The following is a 16347-nucleotide window of genomic DNA, read 5'->3' on the forward strand; positions in this document are numbered from 1 at the left end:
ACTCTCAGGTAATTAATTACTCGCTCTTTTTTTATTGTTAGATCATTAATCAAAAGAAAAAGAAATAGTATGTTGTAAAAAAAATGGGAAATATAATACAAGGAATAATGAAACCTTGTTTACTACTACCTTCGAATAAGAGAGGGAGTATCATCTTATTACATTGCTTGATGCCTGATTACAGGGGGAAAGAATTCTTTACATCCTGTTTTTCTTTTTCAAATCCAGTAGAAGAAAACCCCTCTTTGTGTTCCCTTTCTTTTTCGAATGTAGGCTAAAAAACCTTTTTTTTCTTCTCTGGTTTCTTCTTTAATGGTTGATTCCTCTCCTTTTTCTTTGTTCTTCCAATACTTCCTTTAATCTGTCTCCATTTTGTCTTTGCATGCGTGATTGTTGGATGATGAATGATTGATGCAGTAAGTAGAAATCCCAAAATTTTCAAGGTTTAAGTAAGAAATTGGTGGGATTTATTTTTTGACTTTGTTGTGTAGGATTTTCAATGGCTGATTTGTTTTTGTTTTCTGTCTTGTAGCTGACTTGGGGTGACTCCATCCGAGGTGTCACCTCGCGTAGCAGATAATATAATAATAAAAATAATAATTATTATAATATAATATTTATAACCCGGACAAAAATAGGTATCTACAAAAATCATATAGTGACATGTTTTGTAACTATAAGCTATAATTATTGTTACAAAAAAATTGTCACAACAAATAATGAGATTCAAGTTTTTAGTAAAATATAATTTTTATCGTTTTATCTTTTAATTATAGTGACAAAATATATTATCACAAAGATTTCTCTCAATATTGTTTTGCGTCAAAAAAGTCATAGTGACAAATTTTATAATTATAAGTGTTAATAATTATTACAAAAATATTGTTACAAAAAATAATGTTATTCACGTTTTCGTGACAAATTATATTTATAGTTATAAATTTTAACTATAGTGATAACATATATTGTCATAATTATTTTTTTCTGTACTTTTTGTTTCAAAAGTTATATTGACAATTTTTATTATTATAATTTATAGTTATTGATATAGAAAAATTATCACATCAAATAATAAAATTTAAGTTTTTTGTAATAAAATATTTTTGTACTTATATATTTTAATCATTATGAAAAATTATACTATAAGAGTCATTTCTCTCTATTTTTTAGTGTCAAAAATGTTATATAGTAACAAAATATATTTTCATAAAGATTTTCCTCCATATTTTTTTGTGCAAAAAAAAATCATACAGTAACAATTTTTGTAACTATAGTGTTTATAATTATTACAAAAAAATATTGTCACAAAAACAAATGATATTCACATTTTTGTGATAAATTATACTTGTAGTTATAAATTTAATTACAGTGATAACATATATTGTGATAAATATTTTTTTCCATTTTTTGTTTCAAAAAGTTATATTAATAAGTTTTGTAATTATAATTTATAGTTATTGTTATAGAAAAAATTATCATATTAGATAATAAAATTCAAGTTATTTTAATCAATTATTTTTGTAGTTATATATTTTAATTATTATGAAAAATTATACTATCAGAAATATTTCTTCCAATTTTTTGGTGCTAAAAATATTATATAATAAAAGTTTTATAGTTATTGTTATAGAAAAATTAAAACAAAAAAATTATTTTTTAATTAATAAATGATTCCTAAATTTAGGGGACTTATGGATAATTATCCCACGAATTGGTGACTGAAACATAAAACACGCTAAAGGTCCAGGGATGTTCTTGTGATTTTCTCCAAAATAACAAAATAAAATATATTCCTCCCTTAATTTTTAATCTGCCCGATACTCAACCCTGACATTCCATCTCCCTCTTCTCTTCACTCGCTGCGACATACCCTCCACCAACGAACCGAAGCCCTCGACTCTAGGCCACTGGATATGGGTGGCCATTTCTATTCCGACCGACTAACTCATAAGATGTAAGGAACGCAAAGAAAACAAATCTTAATCATCAACAAGACCCACTATAATTCCTCTCCTCGACCGAGAACCAAGCGATGGAATGACCACCATACGCGGTAGCCCTCCGACCCCAAATCAATACCCACTATGGTTCCCTCTCTCCGACGACCTCATTACCTCGACGAACACCACAACAAGGTAACCTTATATCCCTAACTTACATTTATTTTTTTAGACATTATGGAATTTACATAAAAACAAAAAATGAAATTGTAAGCTAGGAACGAAATAATAATTTAACAAGAATATCGAACATGAAAAAAAACTAGAATACATTTTTTATGGCCGTTGCTTTCATGCGAATTCTTTCATGTAGCTCAATCTCTCATGTCCTTTGATTCGAGCTTGTGAAACATTGGGTTACACCAAGCCTACCCCTATTCAGGTCTTTATTTTACTTGATTTCATAATTCTCGCTTCTTTAATTGAGTTTTCATCAATGAGTTTTTGGGTAATTTGTTCAATAGGCTGCATGTATACCATTAGCCTTGACTGGAAGCGATATATGTGGGAGTGCAGTTACTGGTTCTGGGAAGGTATATTTCTTTTGATCTTTATCTCTTTCTATGCCATTAATTTGCGATTGAAGCTTTGATTTTTATTGAAATGCTTTTAATTTTCCCATAATGCAGACTGCTGCGTATGCCTTACCTATACTGGAAAGGCTGTTATTCCGTCCTAAAAGGGTTTATCCTTACTCCTGCTAGAGAGTTGGTCGTTCAGTAAGTACTATAAAATCTTTTGAACATTTTCAGCTTTCTATCACAGATTTATTCAGGATTTTGCTTTCTTTGTTCTGGCATAGTGTAAGTAAACTAATATATATATTTTTATAATGGAATTATGTTATCATAAACCAGTGAACTGGTTTTTGCATTTTACTAGTTTATTGGAAACATTTCTAAGTCTGTTTGTTCGATCTTTTTATGCTTCAAGTTTGTTGAAAACTAAAAATATATTTCATGTGTATTTTTGGAGATTCGTTGAGGTTTAAACCTTATTCTACATTCATTTGTTGCAGGGTTCACAGGATGATAGAGAAACATGCTCAGTATACTGATATTCAATGTTGTCTGATTGTTGGTGGGCTTTCATTAAAGGTTTGACCTATTGATTTACTTACTTAGGGGCTGTTTGTTTACTTCAGAATAATTATGCGTTGAATGATTCAAATACTGAATGATTCAGAGATTCTGTATGAATTAACTCTGAATGTGACATACTATTTGATAATGACTCTGAATCATTCAGAACAACCCCTTAGCCGGCTTAATTTGCACTCATTTTATATACAGGCAAAAAGTTATATGTCCGATCCTTTCATTACTCTTTTTTTAATTGTTTCTTTAACTCAGTTGAAACTTCCTCCACTATTGCAAAAAAGCTATAATCATTGATCACCCTTTCCATTTTCTTAATTGTTTGACTGGTTTATAAAAAAACCTGTTTATTTTTGGAAGCTGATGTCAACTTTTTGTTTAATTATTTGCATTCATATGCTTACATTATCTCATGTCATCTCTATAGGCACAAGAGACAACTTTGAGATTGATGCCTGACATTGTTGTGGCTACTCCTGGACGCATGATAGATCATTTACGGAAAACAATATAAAAAATTGTGACAAGTAATACTTTCACAATAATAAATTATAACAAAATAATTTAGTCACAATAACATATTAAATTTAATCAAAGTAAAAAATTATGTCAAATTTATTTTGTCATAATATTTTGTTAAAATAAAAAATGACAAATTTATTTAATAAAAATAACAATTTATAACAAATATTAATTTCTCATTATAAATATTTGTGACAAGTAATATTCTTTCACAATAAAAAATTGTAACAAATTATTTAGTCACATTAAAAAGTTATAAAAAAATATTTAGTGACGAAATAAAAGTAACGAGAAAATAAATTTTGTTGTAATATGTCTTTTTGTAACGAAAAACCTTTTTTTTTGTTTGATATTATAACTTAAGTTAATTGTGACAAAATTTACTTTTTGCGATAAAATAATTAATTTATTTTAATAAATATTTTGTCTCTGTAACTTACATTTAGTGACGAAATAGTAAATGTGACAAAATAATTTTTGTTGACTTATGTATTTTCGTCATAAAAACCCTTTATATTTGATGTTTAAATATAAGTTAGTTATGACAAAATGTACTTCTCGTGATAGAATAATTAATTGATTGTGACAAATATTTTATTGTGATAAGTTAATTATAGTAATGAAATTTCATTGTTACAATAAATACTATACAATGGTAACGAACACAATTTTGTCACAATATATTTTACATGACAAGGTTGTTCTAACAAACTTGGTAATAAATAAAATTGGTCAGAATAAATATATTGTGACAAATTTAATACTTTTAGTAATAAATAATTTTGTTAAAACAATCAAAATTTCTTGTAGTGGCATGACTCACAAGAAAATCGGATATGACACTCCCTTTTATTGCCTTTTAGCTCACACACACAATATCAAACTCAGATAACAACATCTTCCACCTAGCCAGTCTGTCAGTCAAGGCGGGAGATTCCATTAAAATTTTTAATGGATCCATCCTCGATATTAACCATGTGTTATGGTATAACATGTACTTCATAAGCCTTCGGGTTGCCCAAACTAAAACACAACACAACTTTTAAATCGGTGGGTACCGGGTCTCACAATCGGTGAATTTCTTGCTTAAGTAATAAATAGCTCTCTTATTTCTTCCTGATTTGTCATGTTTCCCCAATACACACCCCATTGAATTCTCAAAAACTGTTAATTAGAGAATTAATGGCCTGTCAGGTATAGATGCTACTAGGATTGAAGCATTGAGAAGTATTTCTTGATAATCTCCAAAGTCTCTTGGCATTCATCTTTCCAAACCTCAGGTTTATTCTTCCTGAGCAATCTGAACACCAAATCACACTTATCGATCAGTTGAGAAATGAATTAAGATATATGGTTTAGTCTTCTAAGGAACCCTTAAACTTCTTTCTACTTACGAGGTGTAGGAAGATCTTGAATTTCATTGACTTTGTCTGGATTGATCTTGATTCCTTTCTGGCTCACCATGAAGCTTAGTAATTTCCATGATTTTACCTTGAATATGCATTTTGCTGGATTGAGCTTTAATTACTACTTTATCATCCTTTGGAAGAGTTTTCTTATGTTCTGTATATGTTCTACCTTGGGTCAGGATTTTACAATTATATCATCCACGTATACTTAGATTTCCTTATGCATCATATCATGGAAGAGAGTTACTATGGTTCTTTGATAGGTTGCCCCATCGTTTTTCAATCCAAACGACATCACTTTATAGCAGACAATGCACCACATGGTTATAAATGTCATTTTCTCCATGTCTTCAGGATTCATTTTGATCTGATTAAATCCCAAGAAGCCATCCATAAAGGAAAACCATGAATGCCTCACAGTGTTATCCACCAGAGTATCTATATGAGACAGGGGAAAATTGTCTTTTGTGCTAGCCCTATTAAGGTCTCGATAATCCAAGCACATGCGAACCTTTCCATCTTTCTTAGGTACAGGGACGATATTGACTACCCATTCATGATACTTTTCCTTTTGAAGGAAACTCGAGTCAATCTGTTTCGTCACTTCCTCTTTGATCTTTAATAGCATCTATGGTCTTATTCTCCCGAGTTTCTGCTGATCTGGCTTGAATTCTGGTCTAATTGGCTGTTTATGGACTACTATATCATTGCTTAACCCATACATATCTTGGTATGACCATGCAAAGAAGTCCCTAAACTATTGGAGCAAACTTATCAATTCTTGCCTTATTCCTATAGACAGAGTAGTGCCAATTTTTATCTCTCTCCTTATTTCTATTGTTCCCAAATTCACCAGCTCGATTTCTTCTTTGTGGAGTAGAATTTGTTTCTCTTCATTTTCTATTAGTCTTAATAACTCATTAGGAACATCACAATATGCCTCATCTTTGCACTCATAGACTTCTTCCAGGCACAAAGGTCGCTCAAAATCTATCCAGTGACTGAATTCAGGAACATTCATGCTAGTATCATTGTAACATCTGTATAAAATTTGGCTCGGATGTATTGGGATACGAATGTGAAGAATAAAGAATATGGAATAAATAATATGGTGCAATGCAAAAATGAGAAGAATGAAAATGATTGCCAATTGAGACGTAAGAAAAGTTTCTTTCATTTATCAGTTCTGATAACATTAATTTCTACAAAAAGGTCATTTTGATACTTTTAAGTATTGATAAAAGTTAACCTTGAGCATTAGTTTGAATTAGACATAAAAACTATAGGATGGTCCTCCGCAGTCTAGTTGTTGAGTTCTTCTCTGGGGAAGCAATGATGAATTCCAGCTAAAAACTTTCCAGGCTGGTTGCCCCCAATAATCATGTTGACAGAACATCCTTCTAAAGCCTCATCCATCATATTCTGCTATTTCATCAGCTCCCCAATCTTGATAGCATCGGTCAGTTGCTACTCCATATCGTACACCACTTTGAATTTCAAAGAAATATATATAGGAGGGAATGTCATACGTTCCCCAAGGATATCTTCACCTTTCATTTTGGCCTTTCTTGCTTCTACCCTCTTTCTCAGTTCATGGCCATGCTGTTTGAATGTGGGCTTGAATCCGATCTTGAAACAATCTCTCTTCCATTCAATGGCTACGGGTCGTATCATTTCTTGTAGATTCCTACCCATTTATTTTTTGATTTTTGCCCCTCTTTCTAAAGTCTATCTCATCTCCATATTGGTATAATCAGATAGCATGGGGCATGGAATTTTGCTTCATTCAGCAATATATGCTACATTGATGAACTCTATGGCCCTAAAGGAGCATTCCAAGGTGTCCTCATTAACGTTGATGAATTGGGCATCAGCCTTTACTGAAGTAATGATTTCTTCTTCAGCCCCGATGCTTATCAGCTTTCCATCAATCACGAATTTCACCCTCTGATATAGAGATGAAGGGACTACTCCTTTAGAATAGATATAAGGTCTCCCCAATAAGAATTTGTATGTCGGGTGGATGTTCATTATAACAAATTCAATGTTGCAGATAGTAGGTCCAATTAAAAATGGTATCTCTATTTTTCCCATCACATATTTTTGGGTTTGATCAAACGGCCTAACAATATTGTGGTAAGCTCTCATGTGTGAGCTGTCTATGGGCAACCTCTACAGCGTAGTCAAAGGCATTACGTTTAGTGCAAACCTATTGTCTATTAAGACTTCTGGCAAAACATGGTTGTGGAAGTGAGTAGTGATATTTAAAGCTTCGACAGATCTCATCCGACCTTTCGGGATCTCATCATCTGTGAATGATATGTAATTGTATACAACTATATGTCTCACGATTCAGGCAAGCCATTTCAATGTACCTCAGAATTCATTAACAAATCTAATATTGAGATTTTGACATGCTGCTTGTGAAGATGCTCTACCACGTTGTACTCACTATGCTTTAGGAAACTCAGGAAATCACGAGCTTGAGCCTCAGTCACTGGCCTATTAATTACTGGTGGAGTTTCATCGTTAAAGATTTTAGGCACTACTACCTTGGCTTTGGCCTTTACCTTATTTGCCTATGTGGACGTCTCGGGTGAATAACATTTTTCACTCTTTGTCAAGTGGCCTATTCACTCACCTCTTCACTCACCTCTTCAGTGATTGGTTTCTTCTCCTCTTCTATTCTTTTAGAGGGTCTCGACCTTCATGGAAGGGACACATTTGTATCATAATTCCAAGGAACTTGTCGAGTGTCTTTAAATGGGAAAGGAGACGAAGTTATAATCATGACTTTAGGAGTCATTATCGATGAGGTCTCATTTCTAGGCTTGACTGTGATGACCACGATTTTTCTTGTTCCCTGTGTCTTATTAGAGCTATCCATCATGCAAACATCCATCTTTCTTTTGCACTCCTCTTGATCAAAGAATTCTATTTCACCATTGTTCATCATTTCTTGAAGTAATTCTCAGGATTCATGGAAACATTGAATGTCAAGACCCTTTTCTTGGTGATAATCACAATACTCTTTACACCCAATAAGCTTCAACTCGGGATTACCCTTGATCATCCATACTTTACACAGTTGTTCGAACACCCAACTAAGAGTAGAATTGATTTCTGACAAATCTTGTAATACCCTAAATATCATGTCAGAGACTTTATTAAAAAGATTTCAAATTTAAAGATCTATTTGAATAAATAATAAAAGATTAGAAAATGATTTGGAATAGTGTTAGACTAATTTGTAATAATAGATGAATTAAGAGGGTAGTTTGGTCTTTTATGGGGGAAATGAATTTAAAATACATTTCTTATTAGGGATTTTAATAGGGGAAAAGAGGAAAGTAAGTTAACAAAATTCCATCTCTTTTCTTTTTCTTTCACGTGGAAGAACTCTCCTTTATAGCCAAAGGTAAGGTTTCATTTGATTAGTTTTTCCTTTCGTTTTTGGTTGGTTTTTTTTGAATCATTGAGTATTATATAGGCTTAAGGAAGGGTTAAACAAGATTAAAATTAAGAGATGGATGAAATAATTGACATTTAGGAAAATGGGTTTTTGAAATCATTGAATGGGTTTACAAACATGTTAGAAAAAGTGGTATGATTCTTGAATTGAAGTGTTCCTTAGAGATTGTAGATGTTATAAGATGCTAATTGAAGGAAAGTTAGTCGGGATTAATAAAGAAGAATTTGATAGTGTTGTTTAAGGTAAAAATAAAGAAAGTTGGCCAAATTTGGGTAAAAATCGGGTTGAAAATAGAAAATATGGGTAAGGGTATCGGTACTGAAAGAACAATACCTATACTATAGGCTTAAATAGAAAGAAATCAGTTAAATAAAATTTTGATATTGATGCAATTAGTATCGATACTGAGGTGAGTATCGATACTATGAGGAAGGTATTGATACCATTGATTAAAAAATACAGAAATGATATCGATAACGTAGTAGAGTATCAGTACCATAGTATAGAAGTATCGGTACTAAGAGACAAATATCAATACCATGGATACAATATGTAGAAATGGTATCGATAATGAAAGGGAGTATTGATACCACAATATAGAAGTATCAATACCATTGTAGGGGTACCGATACTATTGAGCCTGGAACTATAAGATAGGTTGAAATTGTTATAGAAGTTGAAATAGTAGTAATTGTGAGTATTATTAAAGTATAAATGTTAGGGAATATACTAACATTTGGTATGGTATATGTCTTTAATGGATGCTTGTATAGATCATAACCAAGCTCCCAAGTCTTGTAAGAAAAAGGGAAAAGATAAAGTTGTTGAATAGCCAGACATCATTACATCTTATTGGCAAGGATTACCAGGTGAGTGCATTTATTATGTACTTATATGTTATGATAGTCATAGATGCATGTTGCTTAATGTATGTATGGTGATTACCAAATGGCATTATGAGTGCAAAATTAAGAAATTCATAATAAGTTTATGAATTTTCGTATGGGCACTGTGTGTGAAAAACTAAGAAATTCATAATAAGTTTATGAATTTCCGTATGGGCACTGTATATGCAAAATTAAGAAATTCATAATAAGTTTATGAATTTCCGTATGGGCACTGCATGTTGTTGGGACCGTCGGCGCACCCCATGGCGCAGCGGAAACAAAACTCGACGGTCTCACTAGCGATCCAAGTACGAAAAACTGAAATCGGGAGGAAGAGATGCGAATACTTACAGTGGGTTCCTTGAAAAATAGCAAGGACAACAGTGAATACTGGTGGTGTAGATCGGTTCGAATCTTAAGCCTCCACGAAGTCATGTCTCAGCCACTACTCAGTTCACCCGATTGAGAGCAATCTTTATTTTTCCCCAAAACTCTTTTGAGAGAAAACGACTAAAGGTTTTGAATGTGTGTTGTAAAACGGTTGATAGACCTAACACATCCTTTTATAGCCAAGTTACCCTAATCATATTAGGGTTCTATTATTTCAAATTAATTAAATCTATATTTAATTAATTAGAATTTAATAATCCTCTTATATCCAAGTTACCCTAATCATATTAGGGATTTTATTATTTCAAATTAATTAAATCTATATTTAATTAATTATATTTAAATATTCAGGATTATTAAAACATATATTTAATTAACTCTAGATATATATTTAAGTAACGTACAACAAATTGTACATCTTTGCTCGTTTCAATCCTAGGGTGTGACCTTGTAGGTTATTGTAACGTTAGTAGTAATTATTATAACAATTCTAATATTACATGCAATGAGTGACATCTAGCAATATATCATTGTCACCTAAGTTAAAAGCAAATATGATTCGACATATCATCTTGGTGATTACTCTTTTATGTATTACATCCTTATGTCCTTTATATCTAGAACATGCACAACTCTTGGAATAGTCACACTTGTATATCCCATATATTGTTTCTTGATATCTAGAGTATACTTTAATTAACGAATAGTTTATGATATCTCATATCAACTTATTCGAGCATCTCCATGCGTTTCTAGTCTTACTCAATCAAGTGGCCTGTGATATATTGCCTATTATGTAGGAAGGACAAATCCTATCTTAATCATACACACCTACTACATATATTGCGATATATTCAATAACAGTCTTTATAGAGCAACCAGTTACGGAGCTTGTTTATCTGCATCAAAACATACAACAATATATGTTGGGATAGTATTGATCTCAAGTCTGAGGATCATACATATAGTCATCACCATGAGCAATGTTATGACTGTCACATAATAATCCAAGACATATGCTCATGGTCGGTCAATCCAATAAATTTTTCTCTAACAATATAATCATGTATCAATTCTGACATCTCTATGTCAATGACAGCTCATTGTCATCAATCAATAACATGCTAGTCTTAAGCGTATTATTATTGTCCATGCCCATAAAAATACTTGACTAGGGATCTTTTAATAATAACAATTATGTCATTATATGGGCTTTATTATCTTCCAGTTTATGTTAAACACATATATATAAATGAAAATAATAGCGGCAATGCCTTTATTCAATAAAATCGGTAAATAAAAGTATTATTACAATCATCATATGATTGGTCTTTGGGCATACTCTAACACATGTGTATGCAAAATTAAGAAATTCATAATAAGTTTATGAATTTTCGTATGGGCACTGTGTGTGCAAAACTAAAAAATTCATAATAAGTTTATGAATTTCTGTATGGGCACTGTGTGTGCAAAATTAAGAAATTCATAATAAGTTTATGAATTTCCGTATGGGCACTGTGTGTGCAAAACTAAGAAATTCATAATAAGTTTATGAATTTCCGTATGGGCACTGTGTATGCAAAACTAAGAAATTCATAATAAGTTTATGAATTTCCATATCGTTTTGGCATTATGTGTACAACCCCACGTAATTCATAATAAGTTGTGAATTACCCCATTGACACTACGTGTGCAAACTATAGAGTTTATAATGAATTAAAAGAGTTAATTGATATTATGAATAATTATTAAAGTAGAAACTGTTCTAAAATAAAAGACTAAATGTCTAGCTGTGCATTTGGAAGAAATGTGCCATTAATGCAAGTTAGAAGTCTAACGGTGCACTTTTGGCAGAAAGGTGTCATTAATGCAAGTTAGATGAGGAACATTGCATAGTTGGCATGAAAGGATGCCATAAATGAAAATGTATAGCAATGCATAATTGACATGAAAGGATGCCACAAATGAAAATACATAACGGTGTATTAACGGGATATAAGGTGTCACTCATGATAATTATAAAACGATAAAGAACCATTTGGCACTTTGGTGCAATACATGTACATTACTTTCTCATTTAACGTGCATAGAGAAAATAAAGAATAATTAGGAAAATATATAGAAGGATAGATATGCTGGACCTACTAAGAATAATTTTGATGATTTTATGAAAGAAATCTGGTTTAACGGAGAAGGATTTATCTAATCCTTATGGAGTATGTGATTAAATTGTCTTTAAATAGTCATGAGATACTTATGTATAAATTGCATATTCTTTACAATATTATGTCTCACTAAGTAAATACTTAACGTGTGTTGATTTCACGCGTAGGTATAAGAAAAGACTAGCTGATTAAGGGGGTGCAGTAGCAGCTATCATCAATCTAAGGTTGACTCTCATCAGTAACAGTAGGACAACCACGTTTTTTTTAAAAAAATTCTGGCATGTAATTGAAATTAAGAAAAATGTTATGTAATGTATTCAAAGTAATAATTTTGGTAATATGTTTCAACAACTATTTTATTTTTGTATTAAAATGTTTTGTTTTAAATTTTTGAAACAAAATTATATGGGTTTTACAAATGGGTGAATGTTTTAAAAAGTCATGTGACACATATGACTTGTGTATGAAAACGTATATGGGAATGAGTGTTACACATTTTTCTTCAACCTGCTATTATCCTCTCGCCTATCATATTTACTCCTTTACCCCAATGATTGGGCAGGGGATGAGTGCTTGCAGATGGTGCATTGAATTCTAGGTCTCATATGTTGATCAGATTTTGCACAATCTTCTTGAACGGCAGACAGTTCTCGATATCATGGCTGATAATCCCTGAGTGATACTCGCTGTGAGCGTTGACATTATACCAATGAGGGTAATGCAGCTAGAGTAGAGTCAACTTATTGGGGCGTACTATGTTTGCTTTCAACAACGAGGCATATATTTCAAAATACGGATTGGCACAGGTGAGAATTTCATCCTCCTATCCTTTTTCCTTGGCCCTCTATTCTCATTGGTAATCATATTCTTTATCCTAGACTGAGTGATAGTGACACTAGTTGTGATGTTTTTTTGGTAAGTGTTTATATGATTCACCTCATTCTCTTTATTCTTATAATACGGCTTCTTAGACCCTTCTCCACCCTCGATCTTATCACTCTTTATAGTATTTTCAATCAATTCATCAGAATTGACTAGATTAGAAAAATTCTTGGCGGCATTTCCTAAAATATGTCCAAGATACAAAGCCTTCAAGGTGTTCACGAAGATAATAGTGGCTTCCTTCTCCAATAGTAGGGGCTTCACCTGAGTAGCTACATCATGCTACCTTTGGGCATACTACCTGAAAGTTTTGTTGTCACTTTTCCATATTCTATAGAGTCCATCGGTCAAGGACCAAATCGATGACATGGTGGTACTACTCCAAAAATGCTTTGGCTAAATCTCTCTATGATTTGACGTGGGATTTTGTTAGCTGGTTGTACCACATCGTAACAGATCCAGACAAGCTATCTTGGAAAAATTTATCAACGACTTCTCATTTTCGGTATAGCTATCCATCCTCCTATAATACATGGTGAGGTGGATAGATGGACAGATTGTCTCATCATAGTTTTCAAAGTCTGGTACATTAAACTTTGGTGGGAGGATAAAGTCAGGGACTAGGCTTAGTTCCCTAGTGCTCATTCTATAAAACGACTCAATTACCTCTATCGACCTTACCCTTTCCTCTAGATTCTTAAGCTACTAAGTGAGCTCATTATTTACTTTCTCCTTTTCAGCCAATTCATTAAAGTTGGGTGGTAAATCTTCTACACTCGGTTCAATAGGTCTTGCTCTGGTCGTAGATTAACAGTTCACTAGAAATGAAGGCTTTGTGCGGTGTTTTTGGTTGGCCACATAGACTCTAGGTCTAGTCTCATGTGGAGCGAATGAAAACATGCACATGTGTAAAACCTGGAGGATGTGAGAGATCTGGTGTAAAACCTGATTGGTGTTTAGGGTCAGATGCGTAGCCTATTGGGTGAGATGATTCAGGGCCAAAACCTAGTGGATGTAAGGGATCCTGATTGTACGATGCTGGGTGGTCAGCAATGGCCTTTCCGGCAGTTGAATTCTTTTTGAATAAGTCCTCTATCTTTTTTTAGTGAGTCAAACTGTGAACTTGCCATATCTACTTTAATTTTTCTCAGTCTCTCTCTCATTTCTTCTTACTTGTCTCATTGATCTTACTCGATTCGGGCTTGTCTCTCTTCCATTTTCTTGGTCGACTTACAAGTACTGTAGGGGTGTGAGGTGAAGGCCAGGATCACTACAAACGATCGAAAGTTGTATTTTAGTATTTGGTGTCTTATTAAATGAATGAATATTAGAATGACATGCATTAAGACTTAAAGATTGGAAAAACATGAAAATGTTAGTGTAAAAGATATTGATTCCAGAATAACAGTTAATTCAAAGAGTTCTCAACAACACTCAATGCCTAAGCACTTAGGGAAAAAAAAGACACCAACAGAGAACTACATATAATACCTAGCAATATCTCCTAACTTCTCGAGCTCCACTATCATCTCAATAATGCGTTGATCTTCTTCAGATTATGGAATCACAATGACTCTCAAGTCAGTAACTTCTTCAGATAACTCAAATACTTGTTGAGCAACCTTTCTAGCCTGATCCACTGCCTTCTCCATTACTTCATGTTGCATCTGAATGGTATCTTTAGCTTGGCACAATGCAATCCTAAGCTCTTGATTAGTTAAAGGTCAACTTCCTTTGAGCTGGTGGATTCGTTCATTGCATCTTTTCTCTGTAGCCTCCAACTCAATAATCTTATTCTTCAAAGCTTTATTTTCTTGCTTAGTCATTTCCTGAGCTGATTAGTAAATCAATTGTCATCCTTCCAAATTAACTATTCATTTCTTCAAGGCCTCATTCTCTCTTCGAATGAAAATGTCATTGTTATTTAAGGGATTATAAAAAGCCTCCTCTAAACTAATAAGTTGTGATTTGAGGTTCTCAATTTAAGGTTACCTTTTTTCTAATTCTTGATTGGCCTCATCTATTTGTTCCCTTAATCTCTGAGCCTGTTGTATAGCTCTCTTCTTTTCTTCGTTGCTTCTTTTTGCACTTCTTTCTACTCCATCTAACTTTACTTTCAAAGCCTTAGCTGTATCATGTAGACCCTTAGCCTTCATATTCTTTTCCAAGTCTCTGAAATCTTAATCCATTGCATCAAAAGTCTCTTTGATTCTCTCATTTTCTTTAGTTAACTATTTTACCATCCCATCTCGCTTTACTAGCTTGAGTCCCCTCATCATTTTCTCATCTGATAAACTTTTTTCTCTTTTTCTCTATCCGATTGTTCAACCTATTTTCTTCTCTTAGTAGCTCAGCTTTAGTCTAGATTCTTCTTAATCATTCTTCCATGGTCAACCCATCTTCTACATTTGGTTTCGGGGTATTATCATTGATTCTCCCTATCCTCCAAATATCATAGGCCGAAGTCAATATTGGTTCTATCATTTTAAAATTCAAGAAACAGGGCTTTTGTCAAGCATTGTATACCTTTGAGATTCGGTCTCTATAACTCAGGGTAAAAAAGGAAAACTCTATCTCTTTCAGTCCATAGGTAGCTAGTATGAACTGTCGAGCACTAAACTATCAAAGTACCATCAAAGGAGTATAGCCAATTGTTCCCCATAATCCATGTAACATAACTCAATTGTCATTGTCGCATCTGTACAATATGTCTTCCTTTGGCAACCAATACGCTTTCCAGACTACTTTGGTATCTTTCATATTTCGTAGAGCCTCAATCCATTATTTCCTTCTGCAAGGTTCTGAAATATTGCTCTTGTCAAGGAAATCTCTAAGGGAGAGAAATTTGACTGATGCTTTCGGGCCCAACCCCTTTCGACTATCCAGGAATGGCTCCACCACCATACTATCAAAAGAGATACACAACCAGTAAACTGACCACCACCTGATCTTCTACACTTGTTTAAAGACATGAATGTTTTTGCTAGGATGGCTGGTGTGAGATTTGTTTTCCTAGCAATGACTTCGAGAAAATCAATTATGGCAATATCGAAGTGATCTTCCTATATCAGTAAAACCACCAAACCATATACTACGAGTGCAAAATGGTCTCTCCTTTTCTTGGACGGTGCTTGCTCATAGATCAAACTTTTTAGTTGAGCCCACGAGATCTCATCGTTATGAATATACTCTACAACCCATCTTTTGTCTTCCCAGTTAAAGTGACCATCTTAGTTATGAATCATTTGGGTCGGATTGCCTTAGTGTAAAGCGACTACCTTTTGACGTTTGGTATGTTCAGCAAAGCGGTATACTCTTCGAGGGTAGGGGTCATGTCTAATTTACCAAAAGTGAAGCAACAATACACAAGATTCCAGTATTTAGCCAAAGCTCGAATGACAACTATGTCAATCGATACACTTAATAACTCTACTACGTGTCCATAAATTTCTCTGAACAACATTTTCTCGGTAGCATCACAGATTCTTCAACAACTACAATACTATTTCCAAACCACGCTTGT

At 33.1% G+C, this 16347-nt stretch overlaps 1 protein-coding gene across 1 annotated transcript; it reads left to right on the forward strand.

The window, feature by feature from the left end:
• The first annotated feature begins 1654 nt into the window (after positions 1 to 1654).
• Positions 1655 to 3147, forward strand: LOC120162883 (DEAD-box ATP-dependent RNA helicase 28-like). Its single transcript, XM_039172947.1, has 4 exons — positions 1655 to 2135; positions 2314 to 2382; positions 2465 to 2533; positions 3019 to 3147. Exons 1-4 carry the CDS (start codon positions 2085 to 2087, stop codon positions 3055 to 3057), a joined length of 228 nt encoding a protein of 75 aa, XP_039028878.1. The 5' UTR covers positions 1655 to 2084; the 3' UTR covers positions 3058 to 3147.
• Positions 3148 to 16347: the final 13200 nt, after the last annotated feature.

This window comes from Hibiscus syriacus, unplaced genomic scaffold (assembly GCF_006381635.1).
Source record: "Hibiscus syriacus cultivar Baekdansim isolate YM2019G1 unplaced genomic scaffold, ASM638163v2 tig00111409_pilon, whole genome shotgun sequence".
In the NCBI taxonomy this organism is placed as follows: Eukaryota; Viridiplantae; Streptophyta; class Magnoliopsida; order Malvales; family Malvaceae; genus Hibiscus; species Hibiscus syriacus.

Excerpts from the sequence above, each read along its gene's own strand:
- LOC120162883 (XM_039172947.1), top strand. The coding sequence starts at position 2,085 with ATGGTTCCCTCTCTCCGACGACCTCATTACCTCGACGAACACCACAAC. Across the intron at positions 2,136-2,313 it reads TCGACGAACACCACAACAAG|CTCAATCTCTCATGTCCTTT; the intron begins GTAACCTTATAT and ends TCTTTCATGTAG. Across the intron at positions 2,383-2,464 it reads CCAAGCCTACCCCTATTCAG|GCTGCATGTATACCATTAGC; the intron begins GTCTTTATTTTA and ends TTTGTTCAATAG.